This window comes from Dicentrarchus labrax, unplaced genomic scaffold (assembly GCF_905237075.1).
Source record: "Dicentrarchus labrax unplaced genomic scaffold, dlabrax2021, whole genome shotgun sequence".
Classification (NCBI taxonomy): Eukaryota; Metazoa; Chordata; class Actinopteri; family Moronidae; genus Dicentrarchus; species Dicentrarchus labrax.
In genome coordinates this window covers 7,673,991-7,697,252 of record NW_026136705.1, presented here as the reverse complement: position 1 = coordinate 7,697,252, position 23,262 = coordinate 7,673,991, and the positions used below count along the sequence as shown (strand labels likewise).

Below are 23,262 nucleotides of genomic sequence, written 5' to 3'. Positions count from 1 at the left end.
CTGTTGGATCAGTTTGCCAGTTTCTAAAATTACAGGATCTATTTTGGAAGGACGATAACGATAGCTTGTTCACTGAGAATTCTTTTTTGTTTGGCTTGGAGTGTACACAACAGCATTTTAAGTGTACAGTACAGGAATAAATACAAAATACATCACACCAACACTGTCTAAAATCAAGTCTAAAGTCCTCACTGAACACTCTGCTTATTTTGTCAGTTCTCTCAAACCCAAAATCAGGCTGTAAAAACGTAATCTGTCAAATCTGCTCATATCTGGCAGCTGGATGTTCCAGACCTCAAAGACAGCCGTGTTATAATATTTCCCTGTCTGCGTGCACTCTGGGTGTGATAATAACATGTGAACTCTTATGTGAGCGTGTGTGTGTGTTTACACTCACACGGCCAAAGCTTTTAGACAGGAGCACTAAACCCCGACCACAGATTGAAAACAGGGATTATGCAGATTTTGAAGCACGGCTGTGAAGGAGAGAGGGGTTGAGATCAAGTTCATGACGATTTGGAATTTAAATTTTTTCTGTATTGTCTTATACTGAATTCATTTCAAGTGGATCATTGTTTTGTGGTTTTTATTTTCAAATGTCCAATATTGGTTGTAGTTCATTTGCTGTGTTTGCATATGATCTGAGAACTGCCTGTGAAATGAAATGATGTAATGAAAAGCAATCAGTACAGGAGATTCTCTTTATATGTCATTAAATTGCCTATTGCCAATAATCCTTACTTTGAATATACCTTTATAGACGGGTTAGTTAGGGATTGGAAGGCCAGAAGCATTATGGAAATGTGTGATAGGCTGTATACTAGGTATTAAAATCTTGTTATTAAACCTGCTATTAATTCCTCAAATGCACTTTTATAACTACTTTCAAATGAGGAGTCATTTGAACTCAACTCAAATTAATTCCCAGGTGTTTCCATGACTGGAAAACTGGTCTTTAAATTTGCAGGTTTTCCAGGAATGTGCTGGAACACTGAAAACAATGTATTCTTGCCATTAGCTCGTTGTCTGATCAAAAGTTTGAAACTGCTTGGTCTCATGTTGTATGCAGCACTTCTTTCAACCCTGTATGTCTGGCTTGATTTATATCCACCTACTTTGTAGGGGTGTAAGAAAATATAGAAAAACTCGATATTTGAACTTCAGATTAAGGGTCGTTTATAAGAAGTGTCAGCTCAATTACTTTCTCTTACTGTATATGTATTTTAGTTTTTCTCTCCATTGTTACTGTTTTGTAAAGCTCTTTTCATTTTGTGATATTTGGGTTGGATGATGGGTATGAAATTAATTTGTGTCTGTTTATATGTTGTTTTTCTGCTTTATTGTTTCAAAATAAGAAATGAATTGATTTCAAACAAGCTGATTTTAAAATTTAAAACTCTGTTTCACAGCTGGTCTTAAACACTGTAAAGAGACGGTGTTTTCATTCATTTTTTCAGTACTTTGTGCAAACATACAGGTCCAAAACAATACTTTCTTTTCTGGATATGTTATTGCACCTAGATGTGATGCAGAATGATGAAGCAGACAATGGGGGGGCTGGTGACAGTGTAAACGGCATTTCGTGTATAAGGTAGACAGAGAAACAATGTGCTACCTTGCTACATCTCCTTCCCCCAATCCTCCTGCTCCTCCTCCTTCTCTCCTCATGAATATTGGGGAATTAAGGCGTGCGGGGAGGGAGGGAGGAGGCAGGGACAAAGGGAGAGAGAGAGGATAGTGAGGGAAGAAAGGGAGGGGGTGAGCTGATATCGTCAGAGGCCCGGCAGTGCGCAGGCTCTGTGTGAGCTGGACTGGCTGCCTATTGATTGGAAAACAACGGGCTGTGGGAGGACAGATAAGGGTGGCTGCGGGCTAACGGGTGAGGGAAGGGATACAGACCAAAAGCTCGGACCACGTTGCCATCTTCACCTCCCTGATTGTTTCACCCTCTCTCTTTCACCCTGGAATGACTGCTGCTGCTCATCGGTGGATTTTGCAGCGGAGGGAGGCTTAGGCACAGATTCTCCTCGTCTGAGCAGATCCTGCCTGCACACCGAGCCACAACAACATCCACTGCAGGTAATCTGCCTTCCTACTCGCCGTACCCATCACCCCACTGTTCATTCTTCCATGTCCCGAACCTCTACTCACTGTGCATCATCTTTACTACATCCTCACCTTGTAACCATGGTTTCCTCCTTCTCTCCTTCCTCTCTGCTTGCTACTCCTCTCCCTCCCCCACTCTCCTCTTTTTTCTCCCTCTGATGAGCTGATGACATGCACTTGCTTGATTTCCATTTCTGCCACAGCGGCCTGAGAATTGATTTGGAAGTGGAATCCATTTCCAGTTATGTATATGTGGGGAAAGAATCGGAATGATTTGACAGTTCTTTTCCATACAAATATGGTTCAATTCCTGCTTGGAGTCACAAAATGGAAAATAAATGCTTTGTCGCGTGGCTGTGGACATCCCTCCCACAGTAAAATGGAGCTCCATTGCATTAAAGCTCTTTTCATACCTGCGTGCTTGTGGAGACACACCTGAGACCACCACCTCTCTGTATGAAGGTCACACACAAAAAAGGCTGACACACACCCCAAACACACACTGTGCGGACATTCTGTACCTGCACCTCTCACACCATCCATACTGCTGTCAGCACCAGTGTGGACGCTGTGAGAGAAATACTCCAGAGTTTTCCACATCCATCTAGCTCAACTAACCTGGCAGTGCATTTAAAGGCTTCAGCATGATGGGAAAGTGCTATTAGGAAATTGCTTTTGTGATTTTTCTCCCTGCCAAATTTTCAACCATCAGCGTCTCCTGCAAAGAGTCCCTGTGGCAAGGTTAGAGTCAGCTACTAATTTCCATGCTCCTTATTTGAGTCGACCAAATGACCTTAATTGGGTCTATTGACAGACACAAGCTGTCAGTCACTGTCACATAAAAGTGGGTGATTCATTCCTGTGCTGCAAGGATTTATTCAACACCTTTTTTCAGTGGAGGAATTAGAAATAAATGTGAGAGCTGAAGTCCAAGCAGATGCAAACAAAAAACCCACAGCAGTACAGGGAGGAGAGATCCTGAAAAACAATATCCGGCTGTTGACGGAGCAGCACTTTGCTGAGTGGTGTGATGAGGAAGAAGAGGCTTGCGCAAGCTGGTTTTTAAATGGACTCCTCTGTACTCACCCACTTAGGCCAGGCAGGCCACGGTCCAGCAAAGAACAGAGGATGAAATTTAGGCCTCACTACTGTAATTACACTGCATCTGACAACCTGACCGAGGCACAACTTCTCCCTAAAGTCTGACTGCAGTGTAACAATGAACACTGCTTCTGATGCTGCTGATTTTTCAATTAATGATGGCCCTTGTGTGACTTTATTAGATCCATATCTCTTAAGCATCTTTTTCTACAGTTACTGTTACCTGCTTTCTCTCTAATGATAATTAGATTAAATCTACAAAGAAACGACCAAAACCTAACCCGTCATTCAATACAATTCATACAATCGTCATCTGGGAGTAGGGCAGTTTGGAAACAAGGCTCAGTCTCCTATATAATATAAGATATATCCATGCTTACTGCTTTCCAAAAAGACTTATTTTCCATTCCCAAACCATGAGATAATATTTGTACCATGATTCACACTACACTACGCTAAGAACTTAATTTGGTGTAACATAGGAGGAGTAGAATATGCTCTGTGAACATATTTATAATGCACCAGTAGACCTATTTTACAGCAGCCATTTTGATATGGAATAGGGTGAACACAGGTGTTACCAATGTGTTCCATTCAGGTCAAACAGAGGCAGGGTGCTGCTACTGTGCATGTTGGCTCACTAGAAAGCCTCTGCTACAATAAATGGAACAGAACCTTGATTGATGTCACTAGGAACACCTGTGTTTACCCTACTATTTCAAGTCAAAATGGCTGCTGTGAAAAAGGTCTATTCTAAATAAATAAACAATGGAGAACCCGGTAAATCAAAACAGTTTTTTAGATCTGGGAATGTGCCGATTTCACCCCTTTAAAACATATCTGAGTGTATGAGTTGCTTTCACACTCCATTGTGGTAAAGAAAAAGCCTTTTCAGATGTTAATTATCTGGTACTATTGAACAGAAGAAAGTGAGAATGATAGCTTTGTAGTGACTTCATATGTTTCTGGGAATAGAACTGATTGGACACAATTCCACTAAATTTAGAGTGATTTTGAAGGGAACATTTGAATATACCACATCTTGTTAGCGGTTTCTCATCAATGGTGTGCCAAGCTGCCTTAAATGGCAGGCTAAACCAAATACACAAGGGAGGAAATAAAATGAAAAGGAAAAGACCAAAAATAAAACTTGAAATCTGGAGCTCAGGCTTCCTGATTCCCTATCTCTTTGTAAGATGCTACATTTAGCTTTTTTACCTACCAAATATATTTTGGAGTCATTTCCTAAAAGTCTGTCCCAGAACTCCAAAAGTGCTATTATGTGCTGTAAAAACGTATCCTTATGAGTATATTAATTTTTACAACTGATATTCGTGCTTGTACTTCTCATTAAATCATCCTCAGAGAAGCATTATAATTATCTGACACAATTTATGTCACAATAAGGTTAATGATACATTTTTACACCCATATACTCATTTCGTACCAAACAAAGTGAGCCTTATTGTGCTATAGTGTCCCAGGATCATGGAAGCCTCATCAGGTAAATCCCAGTAGAGTTGCTTAATTAACTGTGGTTTACCAGTAAAGCCAACTGGTTGGGTTCCCTTTGGGACCTGGTCCCCTTCTGGCACATCTACCTCCATCTCCTCTTTGTCTAGACAGCATGGTGCCCATGAGGTGAGGCAGGAATGATTTAGGAGATGCCAGATAAATCCTTCTGGGGTATTGATAAATCTAGCAGATGGGGACAGAGACGGACCTTTGTGCTTTGTCTGATTACCGACTTATTAACATGTTTGCTGCAGCGGTGGCCTTTCCTCATTAAAAAGATGCTGATGAAACCTAGAACATTGTGCTGATTTAGCAAACCCGATGCATTAACTAAATCACTGCCACTCTTTTTGTGCAGGGCTCAGAGACTAACAAACGGGGGACACCATGGAAGCCCCTCTTGTGTGTTTGGATGAGGAGTTCGACGACCTCCGGCCCTGCCGTATGGACGATCTGGACCACCCGACGCTCACCCACTCCTCTTACTCCACTGCCTCCACCACCACCACCACCATCCCCCTGGCCTCCATCACCCGTGAGGACTTCTCTGAGCTGGAGAACTTCTCAGAGATGATGAGCTTCAAGTCTATGGAGGATCTGGTCAACGAGTTTGACGAGAAGCTCAATGTATGCTTCCACAACTACAACACCAAGACGGAGGGCCTAGCGCCCATACGCAACCAGTCGCACAACCAGGAGGATGAGGAGAGGCTGCAGGACGAAGAGTGAGTAGTATAGTTTGACAAAACACTAAGGCACGAGGTCCACTTTCTAGAAATGCTCTTCCAACAAAAAGCATTTGCGTCAGAATTTTCTGGTTAAAAATAGAGATAACTTGACATTCCAAACTAGGCATATGCATAGCATTATACTGAAGTACTGTAGTGCTGCAGAGATGTCAAATCTTGTTCAAAAATAGATAATTCCCATTAAACGTAAATCATATCGCAATATCTGTCAAAATAATCGCAATATGACTTTTTTTAGCATATCATACAGCCCTATTCCAAACAGCATCCTACAGTATGTCACAACAATTTTAATATACAGAAAGTATCTGAAACAGTAGCCTTCAAGTCACCATTGGTGGGGACCAAAGCTGCTGGGGGGTCTGGGCCTCTGCCATTTCCTGCCATTCTATAATATTTTAAAATTTTAAAAACTTTTTATGCATTTTTTACAATAATGTGGAGGCCAACAGGAGTCTGTACATTGGCATTAGACTGCAGCTGTCATTATTCGGTCTTCACCGACAATATTTGCTCCTTTTCATTTTCCATAACACTACAAACACTTTACAGTTGACAGCCTACATAACACTCATATTACATTCTAATTTTCCACTTTTGAATACATTTGAAAGTAAAGAAATAGAGAGACAGCAAGTTGTTGATAATGATTGTAGCTGCACACAGCAGTCGAGCAACGGCTTCTGCTGGAGTACGGCAACACCACATGGACAAACCACACACAGAACTACAGTAGGCCGTAATATCCAGTGGTAATAATAATGCCAATTTGTTATGATTAGTTATGCCCCCCATCCAATATCGGAGGGGTTGCATTTTAAGCATGTCTCAATACAGGGGGTATGTGTCCCCTCATTCCTGCCTTGATCTGATATAATTTTAGATTTTTCAGATAACTAATCCTTAGCTAGCAGGTAACTGAACTTATTACCTTAGTTTACTGTGTTTTTTGAATATTTTGAGCAAATACCTACATTCAGTTGCATTTGGGCTTTGTGTCACCCCCCCTTGTTCATCAGAAACATGATACTAATAAAATTGACCCCAAATAAACTGTAGTGACATAATAAAATACCACAGACAGACAAAGCACACATAAAATAGAACCTATTCCTCCTCCTTTATGTAAGTTACACACAAGCCTACTATTATCCTGCCATAACAGCCAAAATATTTCCACACACAGACCGCAGCATCCCAAACAACCAGTCAATCAGCTGTGTGACCCCACCCTCCCCAGCAGCACCACAGTCAGGCTGCACGCTGAATTATTCAATGTGCAGCGTCGTACGCCTCAGTTGGCTCCGCCGGTCTGTCTCTGTCTCTCCACCAGCTGACTGCCTGATCCTCCTCCTTTTGCTAAGGGGCTCTGAGGCGGAAACACGCACGTCCTGGCCCCGTGTGGATATGAATCATGCTAAAAATAGTCCCACTGTAGGAGTAAGAGGGGAGTTTTTGGATATGAATAACATGATTTTTCAAACATTAGATTTCTGTTAGAAATGCGTTGGATGATAATTGAGCTCAGGACACAGGGCTGTGGGTGGATGTGAGTTCTGCAGTGCTACACTAATCTGCATGTTATGACCAAGGCACAAGCCTAATGCCATAAACTGATTTGTTGTGGCACAGATAAGGAAACCAGTATAGACACAGTGAGGTCAGATACACACTGTTCCCTACCTCTTTTTCAGTTTTTGTTCCGTTAACAACGTCTCATTGTTCCTCCTCCTACAATAACAACAATAATCCATGCTGTGAAGTGAGTCTCATTCACTACAGATTGAATCACCTTAGTGTCACTTAGACATAGAAAACTATTAATAGACACCAAGACAGCTCTCATGTTCATAACACTGAGGACTTCGTGTTGTGTTATGGCATATAGGAAAACATAAAGTGACTCATTTAAAACAGGAGAATCTTACAGACCCACAGATATAATCGGTTGAAAACGGTCTGTTACACTTTCTGGCCCACAGTAACCCCTGCAGTTGACTGATTAGAATCGCAGATATGAGTGAGCTGATGGAGAAGTAGAATATTAAACAGAATGATTTCTCCTCAGTGGCTGTGGGCCAACAGACACAGCAGGACAGCTTTGTAACATGGAGTTCCAGTTCCTGCTGGCCAGACGAGCAAACCGTGTCCCTGTGTTATGCATGCAGTATGAGCTGTGAGTGGGCTGTTTGCACTGCTGATATTACTGATTAGATTTTTCAAAAACGTCTTTTAATGAGGTAAGTTTTTATTTCCTTTAGTGTTTCAGGTTCATTTAAAGGAGAAGGAAGAGTTTGAAATATACTCAGATGAGGAGACCATCTTTATTTATTTACTTATTGTTTATTTGATAGGGACATATACAACAAACATAGTCAGGTTGCCCACAGAAGGGCTTATATAAAAATAAGAGGTTAAAACAGGAAGGTAAAAAAAGAGTAAACAGGAGTAGTTTCAATAATGCGTAGCTAACTAGTTTGCCATTATGTTATGGATATGGATGTTATGCTACACAGTGATTTAGCTCACATGATTGCACAATGTTTCATGGGTAGCCTATCATCAATGTTATGTCATTTTATTATTATTATTTTTTTTAAATACATTTATCTTTGCTAATGCTATGTTGGATTCATGTTATTCACATTGTAGCATGGCTCTGACCAAAGGTAAACATGTTTTAATAAAAAATGGCTTACCAGCATTGCTCCCAGTCAGAAAATTGTCTTGCATAACACCTCGTAAAACCACACATTGCCATTTTTACATTTAGCAAGCTTTTTCTGTCTTTATGCTAAGCTAAGCTAACTGGCTGTAGCTTCATACTAAGCCCACAAACATGTGGGGTATCGATCTTCTCACCTAACTCTCAGCAATAGTTTGACATTTCCCGAAATGTCAGACTATTGCTATAATGTTAGCCAGTTGTGTTTCTTTGCGATATAATTGTAGAAGTTTAGAACAGCTGTGGTTGTTTATTATAAACAAATCAATTTTCTGTGTATTTATTTTGACACATCCTTGATTTGTGTGAAGTTGGTTTCCTGCTGCTAGCCATGAATGCAGTTTAAAACTCATTGCAGCATTCTGAATTCAGGTTCAAGTTTATTTCCATAGCACTGTTTCACACAAACTGCTTCAACAACACATTAAAAAGCAAGCAATACAGACCTCTCCATAAAATGAATAAATAAATTAAATAAAAAAGTGTATTGAAACTTTGACCCTGTTTATGTGCTGGTGCATGCAGCCATGGCATGCAGGCATGGTGTGCTGGTGAGGTAAGCCGTTAGCTGAATGGTGTCCACTGTGTGTCCGGGTGTGGGCAGTGCCACTGGGAGCAGGGGAGCAGGCCTGAGCCAACCTCTGAGTGGAGGATGGAAAAAGACACAAAGGAGACTTCTCTCCCAGTTTGATGTCATTCTTCCTCAGACAGACGCTTGCACCGGGCTACAGTCAGAGACCACTGGCACAATGATGTGAGGAGCTTTATCTAAATCTCTGCTAAGGATACCTTTTACTGAGTAGTAAGCTGTGTTTTTTTCCTGTTGTGCATTGTTCCTCTGCAGCCTCCAGCTTGCCATATTGACCACCATCATTAACTTGCCACTTTGAAATATTGACTGAGCAGGCTGCTGAAGACAGGGCTGAGTAGACCGCCTTGTAACCAGGGAGATAAAAGAACACACCAAACTCTAGTTTAATGCTGTTATATAACTGTCTAACTACACTGTGTGCAGCTTAAAATAGCAGACAGACTTTAGGGCTAAGGCCAAAAATAGTGATTTGATGCTTGTTTCTGTGGTACTTGAAAGCTGCCCTTACATGTGTGCATGTATGTGTCTGTGTGTTGTTTTGCAGTGTGTGGGATGCTCTAACTGACAACTACATCTCCACCTGGGACGGTTCCGACTCAGAGGGACTCAACGGCAATCTTTGTGACCAGGAGGTACATGTACACTCCACATCTTTGTTTGGGCAATGTGCTATTAAGCTTATAAAAAAAAAAAAAAAAGTACATTTTGTTTTGTAGTTTGGAAAGGTGAATGTAGTTTTATGTTTTTATAGCCTTTGCCTTTGCATTTATGGTGAATTTCTGACAAAATGTGTTATTTAAATGTAGTTCCCTATTCCTGTTTATTCCTTGTTCTGACTTCCTTATCTTGTATTTGGTTTACATGTACTAATTGTCTTTGGGAGAAATTAGGTACCATTGCTAAAAATATGTTATTAAATCAACATCCTGTACAGGGTGGTATTATGTGGGTGCTATGAAACTGTGTCTTAAAAGTGTTAATCACAAATTAACACTGATTCTGTGGTCTACTATAATGGTTATTTACCCATTTTATGCTCAAAGCAGCTCAGCATTATTAAATCTGACCCAGAAAACATGCTCACAACCCCAGAAAATTGCTTTCACAGTCACCTCTTCCATATTTCCCTTCTATTTTTCAGAGGAGGAGGGATATGTAGTACTTATCTGTATTTTTCTACTGGCTACAAATGGTTGAATAAATGTTCACTAATGTCTGTCCCACTAGTTTACAGGATGATTCCGTTTTTATGGTTTTAGGCTGTAAAGGAAAGTACACAATGTGTCGTTATTTTTCATTTTGACATACCAGACTAAGGAGCTAACTGGCTCATTCTTTCTGAGGCTAATCTCATGCTGACAGTTGAAGACACGCTTGACTAACCTTGACTGGTTTGCCATTCAGCAGAGGTCTTCCTCCCCTCCCTTAATTGGCTGTCACATACAACTGGTCAGCAGGCACTTAACAGTCTAGGCCATGTTTTGGCTGGTCAAGGCCAGAGCAGATGTTTATGCCCCAGAGGGAGAGGGTTATTCATGTTCAGCAAGATCCTGTCTTCAGTTTTTTGACTAGTCCATAGCAGGAAACAATGGCGGCTCACCTGATGACTCACATTCTAGTGTACACTTAAATATGTTTCTGAAAAGATTTTAGGGAAGAAATAGTCAACACAGTAACAGAATCTTGATTCATATTAGATCAGCAATGCCTAGTTTGACAGTTTGAGCTGAGTTTCATACGTTGAGCTGGACAGACTCACTGAGAATGATCTGTCAATCAGAGGAACATGACTGTACCACATTTCCTGACAATCCTTCCAATGGTTGTCTAGGCATTTCACACAAAACCAGAAATGTCAACCTCATGGTGGCGCTAGAGGAAAATTTACTAAAGTCAATAGAATACATCATCAGGGGACCATGAATGTCGGTACAAAGTAAGTCTAGCCCGATATATCATACTGCCATCCCTGGAGCCAATGTCACAGATTTTTTCACTTGAATATTCACTTCACTATCAAAACTGTATCTAAGTCAAATATTGCAAATGCATAAATAAATATTTAAACACTAAATAAACACTTTTACAAATGGAATAGTAAATTGTTTTTCAGAAAGTGATATTAAATAATGTAAAATCTTTGAAATATTTAAGCATGACACTTTCAAATGAGTGCAGTCCCAGACTAATCACTACTTCCAATGCAAATAGACAGTTTTTGACTCTTGATAAGAAACCCTCCTTTTTCTTAGTAAGATATACCATAGCAGCCATCTGTTTGGTTCTTATGTTTCATCTCATATTCTGCAGATCCACGAAAAAGAGGAGGAGGAAATGAATGAGAAGAATGACAACGCCAACTGCCTGAATGAAGAGCCTCTCATCACAGCTGATCAGGTATGTGTGTGTGTGTGTGTGTGTGTGTGTGTGTGTGTAAGATCAAACAGCAGTTTGTCTGTGTCCTGTTTTTGATAATGAGAAAAAGAACGCAGGGTGTAATATGAGACTCATCTCAGAATGGTGCTTAGGTGCTTTCCATCTTTCACCTGCAACTTTTCATACATCATGCCTTTTTATCATGTTATTTTGTTTTTGGAATTACCTTAATGTTCTTTTAGGAAATTAAAATTGCGGTCAGCAAACCATAGACTACAAGTGGGAATGTATTGAGTGATAAGGTCAACAATATGGGAGAGGTCAAGGCCTAGCAATGCCTTCAAAATTTCTAGCCTCTTGTCTGATTAATTTATGGACAAATATATCTGCATATTGTATCATCAAAAACAAAGTGAGATAGAAAACAGCAGAGGACCAATAATAGACCCCTGAGGAACTCCAGAGACAATCTTTGCATTTCTAATTCCAGTTCCTTCTACTTAGTTCATCTTTACATGGAAGAACAATGTGGATGTGTATAGATGTTACCTTCTAAGACATTACGTGTTTTGGGAATACCTCTTTATCATGTCCAATAAAACTCACCTCATGTATGTCAGTCTGGACTGCTTTTATATCATGCTGGTACAAGAGTTTAGGCAGACTCCTATCTGAATTTAATTCTTCCTGTGTGCTGTACATTACTGAAGCCTGAATAGACATCAATAATGCATTTAAGTATGATACGTAGATTTATAAAAATAGTCTGTTGGCATTTTAGTGTCCACATTCTACTGACAAATGGACTCCTGTCTCCTAATCTCTTTTCTGCCCATCTACTTGTCTCCCTATATCCTTCCATCTATCTTACTCTCATTCTCTCTCTCCAAGGTCATTGAGGAGATAGTCGAGATGATGGAGAACTCTCCGGATCCCGGTGAAACCGAGGAAGAGGATGAAGAGGAGAGCAGCCACTGCTCCTCCAGGACCAACCCCTCCCTGCTGGAGGAGATCAGGCAGCTGTCACAGGCCTCCAACAACAACTGCTCCTATGAAGGTAAAACTGGAAATAATCCATGTTATTGTTCTAATTAATGCAACTTCCCAACTGACACTTCGGCAGCAGTTGTTGTGGGCTGGTCTAGGATGTCAACAGGCTAAATTCCTGTCCAAACATTGCTCCTTGTGGATTTGCTTATGTAAAGGTGACTGTTTTCTGTTTTCACTTTCTGAAAAGTGTCCTGAGATAACTTCTGTTATGAATTGGCGCTATACAAATAAAATTGAATTGAATTGAATTGAATTCTGTCAAAATAAACTGCCTAGTTTGCCAGCAGGGTGATCAGTCTTTCTAACGTAAATACCCTTAGGATCCAATTAATATTTCTCCTTGAAACATGTCACTAAGAATCAATAATAAGGGGAGACCTCTCGCAAATGAGTCCTTGCCATAGGCTGGACATAAAAAATATTATCATCCCTATTTATAGAAGGAGAAATTGCAATATACATCCATCTTATGTAAAAGTTGTTTACATGCCTTTTAGTCTTCAAATCATAGAGAGATTGGAGAGATATGAGTCAGTAAGCATGTTCACCTCAGCTAACCGACTCACCAGGACATGACAACATGTCACACCCCCACACACGTCTGGTTCTGATTTAGTAATCCACATGGTTAGATTAGTCATCTCATTTCAGCAGGTGAGAGTTCAAGAAGACAAGTTGTTCTCTGCCATAAGGTGCCCCGTCGCCGAACATATTGGTGATCCATGTGGTTCCTCTGTCTGAGTCGCATTAATTTGCCCTGACTGCAGTGGGAATGGGACCACAACATGTGTGTGGCAGACCACCTTTTCACTCACACAGCTGTGTACATAAACACAGTAGTAATATTATTGCTGTTTGTTTTTACATCTACGTTTTAGATATGTAACTGTTCAATGTTTTTAAGTTTTTTGGCTTCTTTCTCTATATGTTTAACCCTTCCCTGTTGTTCTTAATGTGCACCTGTAAAATTCCTTGTAGCCTGGCTTTGAATTTGAAAGCTGAGAGCTGTGTCACAAGCTGAAAGTAGTAATATGACTGCCCAAGCCTGGAAACAGTCCGTTAGAAAAAGACTTACCAGTCTACATGAAGATATACACAAATAAACCTTCATAATAAGTGACAGGGGATATGACCTCTATAGAGGAAAAATAGTAATACCCTCGTCCATGCCTAAAACTGGACAAAATGCTACATGATACATGCTCTATAAAAAAAAAATGTCATTAACATTCAATATGTGACAAAGAGACTGCTTTCTCTTAAAGGGTCACAAGTACAAAGAGTTGGGAACCACTGATGATGTGAAAAAGCCAGAATCAGCTGCTTTTTTGTAAATGAATGTTATTACTACTATTTTAAATAGTAATACTATTTGGTTTCAATTAGGCATTGGACGACATGAAAAGTTCATGTCACGATCATCTTGGCCAAAATAATTGAGATACACTATATTTTCACGGTCTTCATGAAAATATACTTCATACTTTTAAAATGGCACTAAAACATACTGGAAACACTTGTATTTTGTTAAAAAAACACACATTTATTTAATCACAGATAGACCTCTCATCTGTTGTTTATTTTGGAATCTATACTATTTCCATACATCCGGTTTAACTGTTTTTATGGGGATCCAATAGGCAAGCCAAGCCTTCAGCTATGGTGACAGGTTTAGGATTTTGGAATAACTGAAAAGATGTGAGCTCCCCCTTGTCCCCTTGTTCAAAATAAATCAGGAAATCAATATAGGACTGTGTGCTGGAGAGCTAGGCAGCTTTATCAAGTCATGTGAGAATATCCCGATTATGGACATTCCCAATAATAAATGTATGAGTTGCAATATGTGAAAATATTGTTTATTGTCCCATCCCTCATTACAATAAAGACTGATTCAGGACACAGTTTTTAGTTTGTCAATTAAACTTTTTGAGTTGCTTTAAATCTTACTTTTTCAAACAGTCTTTATAGCCTTATGCCTGAACCTATGGGTCAGAAAATAAAGCCCAAATGTCTCTCTCTCCCCCCACTGCCTGTTCTGCAGGCCTGAGCCTGATGCCCAGCTCAGCTCTGGTCGAGCTGCTGCACCGGGTGGAGGCCGCCATCCGCGAGTACTCAGAGGAGCTGGTCAGCCAGCTGGCTCGGCGTGAAGAGCTGGAGTTCGAGAAAGAGGTGAAGAACACGTTCATCACGGCCCTGATGGAGGTGCAGAACAGGCAGAAGGAGCAGCGAGAAAGCAGCAAACGTCGGCGCCGGGACAAGGCCCTGAGCCTGCAGGGGGGCGGGGTGGCATCTGTGAACGGAGGGAATACTGTCTCCACGGGCCCCACGGAGAAGACAGGGAGCATGCCTGTCAAGGTGAGATGCAAGGAGGGGGAGTCCTTGAATGCTTTACACGCCGTGTGACATCACTTTCACCCAAGAGTTCTACCAATTTGTGCTTTCTTCAGTGTCCATACTCCAGAGTTAATTATGCCACAGCGGGCCATTCACTAGGAAAATGGCTGCGGGTTTCATTGCGTTTGAAGCCACAATCTGTGTGTATTCAGCAGCTCATTACGCAGTCAGCTCATGGACTGAACCTTCGAGACACTCTGCCAGTGAAGGAGAGCTCTTAAGCACAGTTCACAGGTCAGATTTCTAGGAGATCGATAAGCTCAGCAAAAAATAAGGTAGCCAACTCCACTAGTAAACTAATACTAGTTACTATTACTCAAAATTATGTTCTAATCTTTAGCATACATCTAATTATTAATACATTAAGAAGCAATACACCTGATCATGCAAATATGGATGTTAATACTGACGTAAATGCATAAAACAAAAAACGCCTGTAGCACTTTTACAGTTCATTGATGGTCAAGCTCAAATTCACAAACCACAGCATCTGTGCACTATTCGTTTGCATTATAGTAATCAGATATTGTGTTCATTTATAAAAGCCTTGATGCTTCATTTTTGTTTTTAATAATCAGTTTTCAGTCTGCAGAGCCGGCATTGAACTCCACTGCAACCTTCCTCATGGCTCTTGTAAAACCCATCTGCTGAAAACTAAAAACAATACAAATTGCTTGACCTCGGTACATCCAGCCTCAGTCTGTGCACAACTTTCATGTTGAATCCTTCCAGTGTGAATGAGAGAAAGGTGAAACCACAGTGCCTGACAGCACTCCTTCCTTCCTCCCTATAACTGTTAGTATAATGGCTCTCATGTCCATTAGCCTCTAAAGCATCTTCCAGGAAAGATCCTAAAGTGGAAGTGACCCGTCGTCTTATAACAGTAACCGACCAATCCGGTTGACTCCTGTCCAGTAACAAAGAAGCAACCTAATGGAATTTACCGCCATGCAATACAGCAGCAGTGTTTTTATCTGGTGACTGCCGGCTACCTGAGGCTGCATTACTGAAGTAAAATGTACAGATGGCTTAATGATTCAGATGCAATATGAACAATAAAGCTAATGGCATGATTGCATGTTTGTCTGCAACATGGTGTGTGTGAGATGTCTGTATTGTACATGGACAATACAGACAGTCTTTTGAGTTTGCTCAAGAAACTAAGGATTATGTGCGTGTGTGTGCGTGTGTGTGCGTGTGTGTGCGTGTGTGTGTGTGTTGCAGCGTTTCAGCATGGAGGGGCTGTCTAACATCCTGCAGACGGGCATCAGACAGACATTTGGAAGCACAGGGAATGATAAACAGGTAAGGTCAAAGGTCAAATGTTTTTTAAAAGTGTGACATAGCTGCTAAGTTTGCTGCTCAAATTCAACCATAACTGGCACTGTCGAATAGCCACTAGACATTGGACAGCAGTATTTCAAAGCAATCACTGCATATGATAAAGTAAATTAAAAAACAATGTCCACAAATTGAATTGAATAACATATAGCTGAACTGTACATATCATATAGCTATATACACTAGTGACATGTACTTAGACATGGAATTGCAACGCTGTTGCTGAACATACATGCTGTGGTATACTAATTAATTGTTGTGTGGTACAGTCATGGCATAACTTATTTAATGGGCCTCAGTCCAATGCACAGTTGAGGTCGTACGCATTGCATACTGCCTACTGTCTGTCATTTGATCTCTGTTTATAGTGTAAGCAATGTGCTATGGTACTTTGCTAGAAATGTCTCCTTTTTGTCCATATACATTACAGGCACATGTTTAAATAAAATGTTCGACTTACAAATAAATTTGTGTTTCCCAACTGACCATGGTTGAAAATAAAGGTCTGTTTTGACAGAGAGTACATTGACTTTTAAAGAAATTGTTTAACATTTGGGGAAATTTGTTAGCGATATTGTCAAGTGTTGGCTTTAAGTTCTGTGTCAACACAAGTGAAAGAAAATAAATGATTAGCTAGGGCATAAAAACATCTGATCACTAGATGTTAGTTTGACTGTCGAACCTTCTGAACCTTGTCTCTGTTTTCAGTATCTAAACACAGTTATTCCATATGAGAAGAAAGCCACCCCTCCATCTGTGGAAGACCTGCAGATGCTCACAAAAAGTACGTATCCATTTTCATCAAAGGCAAACAACAATAAGTACTAGTTGGGAAAATGTATACCCAGAGCTGATACACTGTTTCTTTCTTCCCCCTAGTTCTTTATGCCATGAAGGAGGACAGTGAGAAGGTGCCTACACTGCTAACTGACTACATATTGAAAGGTAAACACAACAACACAAGTTTGACTACTTCTGCACAGTGATTGGTGAGGAAAAAGTCTGCTTTATTGAAGCTTCCCTTTTCCTCTATTGATTTATATAGCTTACCGCACAGTACAGGGGAAGACAGGATAATTAAACACAATCACAACAGTTAAGTCTGTTGTCTAGTAAATTCAGTTTTTGTCAAGTTGAACTTCCTCCTTTATCTACTCTGAAATAACACTGTACATATTGCCAAAGCAAATGTTTGGAATTGAAAATAATAATAATAACAATAAAGGAAAACAATATTTACAATAAATTAATTATAATAATTAAAACAGTAGTAAAGTAACAGGCTACAGTTAAAACAAGTAGTCTGTTGTAATATAACAGTAATAACAAAGAAGAAAAAAAAATAATATATTAAAAATTAAAATAAATAAATAAAATAGTAAGTGTGTGTGTGTGTGTGTTAGAAAATGAAAATAATATATTAAAAATTAAAATAAATAAATAAAATAGCAAGCGTGTGTGTGTGTGTGTTAGAAAATGAAAATAATATATATATATTAGTTTAGTTAGAGTTTCCACTGGTTGTTCGTGGCATGAGGAGACATATTTTGCTGCAATAATTTGACTTTTGGGCTTTTCTCCCAGTAAATAGGGGAGTTTCTGTGTGTCTAATATAAATTTGAATTCGGGGTATATTTGGGAAATGTTGGCGAATTGTTTTTCTCTTAAGGTTTTATTTTTAGGGCATGAGGTTAGAAAATGCAGCTCTGTCTCTACCTGTCCTCTGTCACACTGGGAGCAGAGTCTCTCCTCTTCTGGTAGCCAGTTCTGTCTGTGGCGACCCGTTTCTATGGCCAGGCTGTGCTCACTCAGTCTGTACATTGTCAACATTTTTCTTAGTTTAGGACATTTTATTGTGGTCAGGTAATTTGCCAGTGTGAATTCTCTTTTTAGGGTCAGATAACTTTGTAATTTACTTTGTGTTTTGGTCGTTTCTTTCCAGTATTCAATATATTTTTCTTTTTGCTTGTTGATAATTTGGTTTGGTCTGATTGAGTTGGTGTTGCTGTCCTGAGGCTGTTGGGGACATGTTACTGCAGAGAGCCTCAGGACCAGCTGGCTGAGGGGACTCTTCTCTGGTTTCAGCTCCTGGTATGTTAGGGCTTTGTGATGGTATGTCTGGGGGTTAACTGATTTTAAGTGATAGTAAAATTTAATTGATATTTTCTGTATTTTTAGTAGGAGGGGGTATTGGCCCAGCTCTGCTCTGCACAGATTATTTGGTGTTTTTCTCTGCACCTGCAGGATGCTCTTACAGAACTCGGTGTGGAAAGATTCTATGATTGTTTTGTCCCATTTGTCGAATTCATTATTTATTTTTGGTCCCCAAATTTCGCTGCCATATAGAATTATTGGTTCTAGTACAAACTGGAAAATGTTAAGCCAGATTTGGATTGGAATATAGATTTTAATGTTTCTCTTTATTGCATAGAAAGCTCTCCTTGCTTTGTCCCTCAGATCTTTCACAGCCATGTTGAGGTTTCCTGTGTATGTAATGTTGAGGCCAAGATAAGTGCAGTTTTTGTATGTTGTAATTTAGTGGTGTCTAAATAGAAATTGTGTGTAACCTGATTTCTGTATTGTTTCTGAAAGATCATTATCTTAGTCTTTGCTGTGTTTACTGTCAGGGCCCAGGTCTGACAAAATCTCTGCAGGAGGAGGCTGCTGCAAAACCTTCTTTAGTAGGTGAAAGCAACACTAAGTCATCTGCATACAGCAGACCTCTGATCTCTGTGTCGTTCAGGTGAGGCCAGGTGCCGTGGAACGCTCTAGTTGGTTCGCTAATTCATTGATATATAGATTGAAGAGAATTGGACTGAGATTGCATCCCTGCCTTACTCCCCGGCCCTGGGAGAAGAACGCTGTTTGTTTGTTTCCAATCTTTACGGCACATTCACTTTTTGTATACATGTTCTTAATCAGATCATATGTTTTTCCTCCAATGCCACTTTCAAGTAGCCTATAGAAAAGGCCCTCGTGCCAGATGGAATCAAAGGCTTTTTTGAAGTCAACGAAACATGCATATACCTTTCTTTTCTTAATTTTTAATTCTTGATCAATTAAAGTCTGGAGGGTAAATAGAAGAAGCCAATTGTGGTCATGAAGAAAGTTGACAAGTCGTTTATTAATAATGTTGCAGAATATTTTTCCCAGGTTACTGGAGACACATATTCCTCTGTAGTTATTTGGATCATATTTGTTTCTGGATGTATGAGTTGGGGTTATTAAACCTTTGTTCCGGATGTCTGGAAAAGCTCCAGTTGACAGAATAGTGTTGACTAGTTTTAGTATAGCCAATCTGATTTTATGGTCTGAGTATTTGATCATTTCGTTGAGGATTCCATCAATACCACAAGCCTTTTTTCCTTTCAGGGACTGGATGACTTCTGTTAATTCTTGTTCTGTTACTGGGTAATCTAGAGGGTTTTGGTTGTTTTTTATCACCGCCTCCAGAGTTTTCCATTTCGTGAATATCTTGTACTGATCATAATTTTTTGTAATATTACTGTATAATTCACTAAAGTGATTAATCCAAGTATTTCCATCTTGGATTGCCAATTCATCCTGCTGGGTTTTGTTTAGGTTGTTCCATTTCTCTCAGAACTGGTTGGATTCGAGGGATTCCTCGGATTTCACAGAGCTGGTTCTTGCTTTGTTGTTCTTTCTTTGTTTTTAGGGTGTACTTGTATTGTTTCAGAGTGGCCTCATATTGACAGCGTATGTTGTGGTTATCTGGGTCTCTATGCTTTTAAAGTATTTATTTATTTATTTTTACCAGCTCTGGGTTGGTCAAAATAATGATAATATATAATAATAATAATAATAATAATAATAATAATAATAATAAAATAAAAAGTATATTAGTGAACAGTGCTGCAATGTAAGCTAAAGTTAATCGTCAGGGACAAATGCGCCCATCAAAGTCTGTCCACTAAAAGTTAACTAACCACTGACTCACAGGCTCAGATTGTTATTCTAAATGTCTGACAACATTATGGAAAGGATCCCTTCAGAGATAGACCTTTTGTTAAATCTCCACCAGCCTCCATAGACAAAAACGCAAATTTGACGTACCAGCAGCTTTGATAGAAATAAATCCTTAATGTAGATGATAAAAACAGTTTCAGTCGCTCTACTCAGCTGTACACAGAGCAGACTGGCTATGGAAACAAACCATAGAGAGGCTGTGACAGGCAGAGGGAGAGAGACACCATGACTCCACTGTATCTTTACCTAGAGAGTAGCTGTTAGCTGCTATATTCATGTGTTAAATCTCACATATAAAATCATTAACATGATTATGCACTGTTTTTCCTCTCTAGTCTTGTGTCCTACCTAAAGCATCGCCAGGCTAGGGGCCGCTGTGTGACGGAGAATTCTTCCAACCCTCCTCGCCTCTGGCCCAAGCTGCATGACCTCCCTCTTTTACCATTATCAACCATGGATCCTCACCATCGACATTATTGTACTCACCTCAACTATGACTACTGCCTTTCGCTGAGCTCACCTTCTCCCATCCCGCACATTAAGCTCAGGCCAGACCCAAAATGGCCACCATCCGAATAGTTAAACAAGTGGGACGGCCAATCCCACTTTTAAAGGGACTTCACTAATGGAGCATGACATGCTAAATACCACAACACCACTTTGGTACAGGGATACGACGTTATCATTGCTTTCTTTTCCTTAATGTCTTTACATTTGTTTTTGAGTTTTTTTACTTTTCTTTGTTTCCTGTAACAGAATTTCAATGTTGCCAAGTTTTGACTCTTATTCATAAACTGACCTCTTAACCACTGAGTTCTGATTGTTTTAGTCATTGATTCATAAGGACTACACTGTAAAATAAATGAAACGCCATACTGCATCCACAAGTGATTGTCTCCCTGTATTGTTTCAGATGAAAACAGTTGTTCATTTGAATACAAAAGCCATGCACCTTTTTCTGCCAACTTAGTACTGTAGCTCCATGTGAATGAGAAGAAACACACGACTATTACGGGTGCAGTGCAGTGCATTACAAAGCTTTCTTTTTCTTTTTACTTCACTATCTGAATATCCAGTGCTCTTCTGACTTTTCTGAAATCTCTTTTAATTTGTATCTGAATATTTGATATAAACTCTGTTGCAGATTTTCTACTTTTATTTACTGTGTCATCATAGTGACAGGCTTCTGTGCATTCCACCCGATTCAGCCACGTGGAGGTGTATCACTGAGTTTTCCTTGGATAAAACATCCCCTGATGAGATGAGCTCATTTCCATAAAGGCGTGCATATTAGCATATTTATGACTTCCTTTGCGCCATGTAGGTGAATGTTACATCGCTAATCGCAAATTCTAATAAACATTGTACCCTAACGATGCGTGCATTTGCACTTGGTTCTTTCTGTCTGGGGGGGGTACTTAGTATACAGCCTCCATCATGCAAGGAGACACTAGAATGAATAGCAGTGGATTTTGGGAGGGGCACTTAGAGGATGCCTCTGAGCAGAATTTTGTGCTACGTCCCTGAATGTGATCCTATTTTTTTCAAATAGGCCATAGAAATTCTGTGCTTTAAAAATAACCTGTGTCTGATATGTATTTTATCCAAAAACATTGAATTACTTTGTTAAACAGAGCTGATCCTAACATTTTTGGACCCTAGGGGAAATGTGTTCAGGGCGCCCTCTGAAGTCTCCCAAACTCCTTCATAGTGGGGCTCCACAGATTATTTGTCTCATGTACTACTGTCAGGATGTAGTGGACGTTTCAGAAAATATAACACAAAGTTATTTTTAGAAAGATTACCTACTGCAGCTGATATTTAAGCAGCACAACTGTTGATAGGCTATCTATAGTCAATATTGTTGAAGGTTGAAAAGGCAGACTTTAGCAAATAGGGGGTAAATGAATACAGTTTGAGATGTTGGATGCCTATACAGTCGCACATCTTACACAATCCGCCCCACAACAACAAACTACAGTGTGCTAACAGCAATGTATGGAAGCCCATTTCTACCAATGTGACAGGAAAAAGATTATATTATCATCGTAATGAGAAACTTTCTTAAAATAATGACTTAGTATCTTAAAGTAATGACTTCAAATTAATGACTTAGAACTACCAAGTCATTGTTTTGTGAAAGTTTCTCATTATGATTGAGGATCTTTTTTTTCCATCACACTGGCAGAAATGGTCTTCCATAGAAATGGAAGTGTCCTGCCCTTATTACAGTAACCAAGCAGACAGACAGACAGGCAGTCTACAATACAAACAGCAACAAGCAAAACAGTTTCTGAAAAAGGACAGATAGCCAACATCTATAGCAGCATATTAATATGAAACAACTTACCAATGATATTTTCATCCAGCAGCTGTCAGTTTGAATCCAGTCCAGAAAACAATGAATGTTATATATCTACTGTAGCCCACAGGAAGTGTCCAGACACACACCAACATTCCCACTTGCTCGGCTAGCAGTGGAGCTCATAGCAGCAGGCCATTTGTCAGACATGGAGGGTTGAGTTGTAGAGAGTGAGGAGAAGTTTGTGACCCTAACCCTAACCCTGCTTTTCAGAATCAGAATCAGAAATACTTTAAATTATTTTGCCCCATTACACTGCTAACACTGACAGAATACGACTATCTAGTTTACCAATCAGAGTAGAGAGCGAACACCTGCACCTAAAATAATGCACACATGCATAATGAACATCACCTCTTTATTTTATTTAAACTGATTTCAGAAACGCTCTGGTTAGGTTGTCTTTACACTTTTATTGTCATTGTAAACAGATGTGAAATTGTTTCTGTATTAAGATTACAAAAAGCACAGGAATCATCAACATCTATAAACTTAGCAATAATACTACTAACTGGGTATATATTATGCAGTATTTTAACACATACATACCCCTGCATAAGTCAGTGCCCCACTTGTGCCCTCCCCGTCAAAAATGTCTGGAAACTCCCCTGGCCTCACCCATTTTGAGTCACCGCCTGCCCTCTCATAAATGAAACACAGTCCCTTACTCCCACCCTACACTTCAAACACTTGCTGTGCGTCCTATCATAAAAAATAATGGCTCATTGTTACTCGTTTCAGTAATATCATCTATAAGGACCCGGTTTATGAGGTTTCTGTGATGAAACCTACAGAACTGCCCCTCAGACCTGATTGGTGGATTCATTCTCTCTTGCTGTCACTGCCCTTTAGTTTACTTTCCTCAGCAGGAACAGACCAGATCCGCTTGATCAGGTTTAGACCATGTACTGTCAATTATTATCAGTAGATAATAACATCATTTTACATTATAATACATCTCCAT

General features: G+C 39.8%; 1 protein-coding gene across 2 annotated transcripts; it reads left to right on the top strand.

Moving 5' to 3' along the window:
* Positions 1-1,773: 1,773 nt before the first annotated feature.
* fez1 (fasciculation and elongation protein zeta 1 (zygin I)) lies at positions 1,774-21,309 on the top strand. 2 transcript variants are annotated; one of them, XM_051401605.1, is made up of 10 exons: positions 1,774-2,079; positions 5,081-5,447; positions 9,333-9,420; positions 11,099-11,185; positions 12,056-12,221; positions 14,256-14,569; positions 15,833-15,913; positions 16,658-16,733; positions 16,829-16,894; positions 20,272-21,309. In XM_051401605.1, exons 2-10 carry the CDS (start codon positions 5,110-5,112, stop codon positions 20,286-20,288), a joined length of 1,233 nt encoding a protein of 410 aa, XP_051257565.1. In that variant the 5' UTR covers positions 1,774-2,079; positions 5,081-5,109; the 3' UTR covers positions 20,289-21,309. The 2 variants fall into 2 exon arrangements, with proteins under 2 accessions (XP_051257565.1, XP_051257566.1); XM_051401606.1 differs by lacking the exons at positions 1,774-2,079; positions 5,081-5,447 and adding exons at positions 7,546-7,711; positions 8,801-8,950.
* The last annotated feature ends 1,953 nt before the right edge of the window (positions 21,310-23,262 follow it).

What these genes read in the sequence shown, in the direction of transcription:
- fez1 (XM_051401605.1), top strand. Translation starts at nt 5,110, where the DNA reads ATGGAAGCCCCTCTTGTGTGTTTGGATGAGGAGTTCGACGACCTCCGG. An exon ending in GCAATCTTTGTGACCAGGAG is followed by an intron (nt 9,421 to 11,098) that starts GTACATGTACAC and finishes CATATTCTGCAG; the next exon opens with ATCCACGAAAAAGAGGAGGA. An exon ending in CAGGGAGCATGCCTGTCAAG is followed by an intron (nt 14,570 to 15,832) that starts GTGAGATGCAAG and finishes TGTGTGTTGCAG; the next exon opens with CGTTTCAGCATGGAGGGGCT.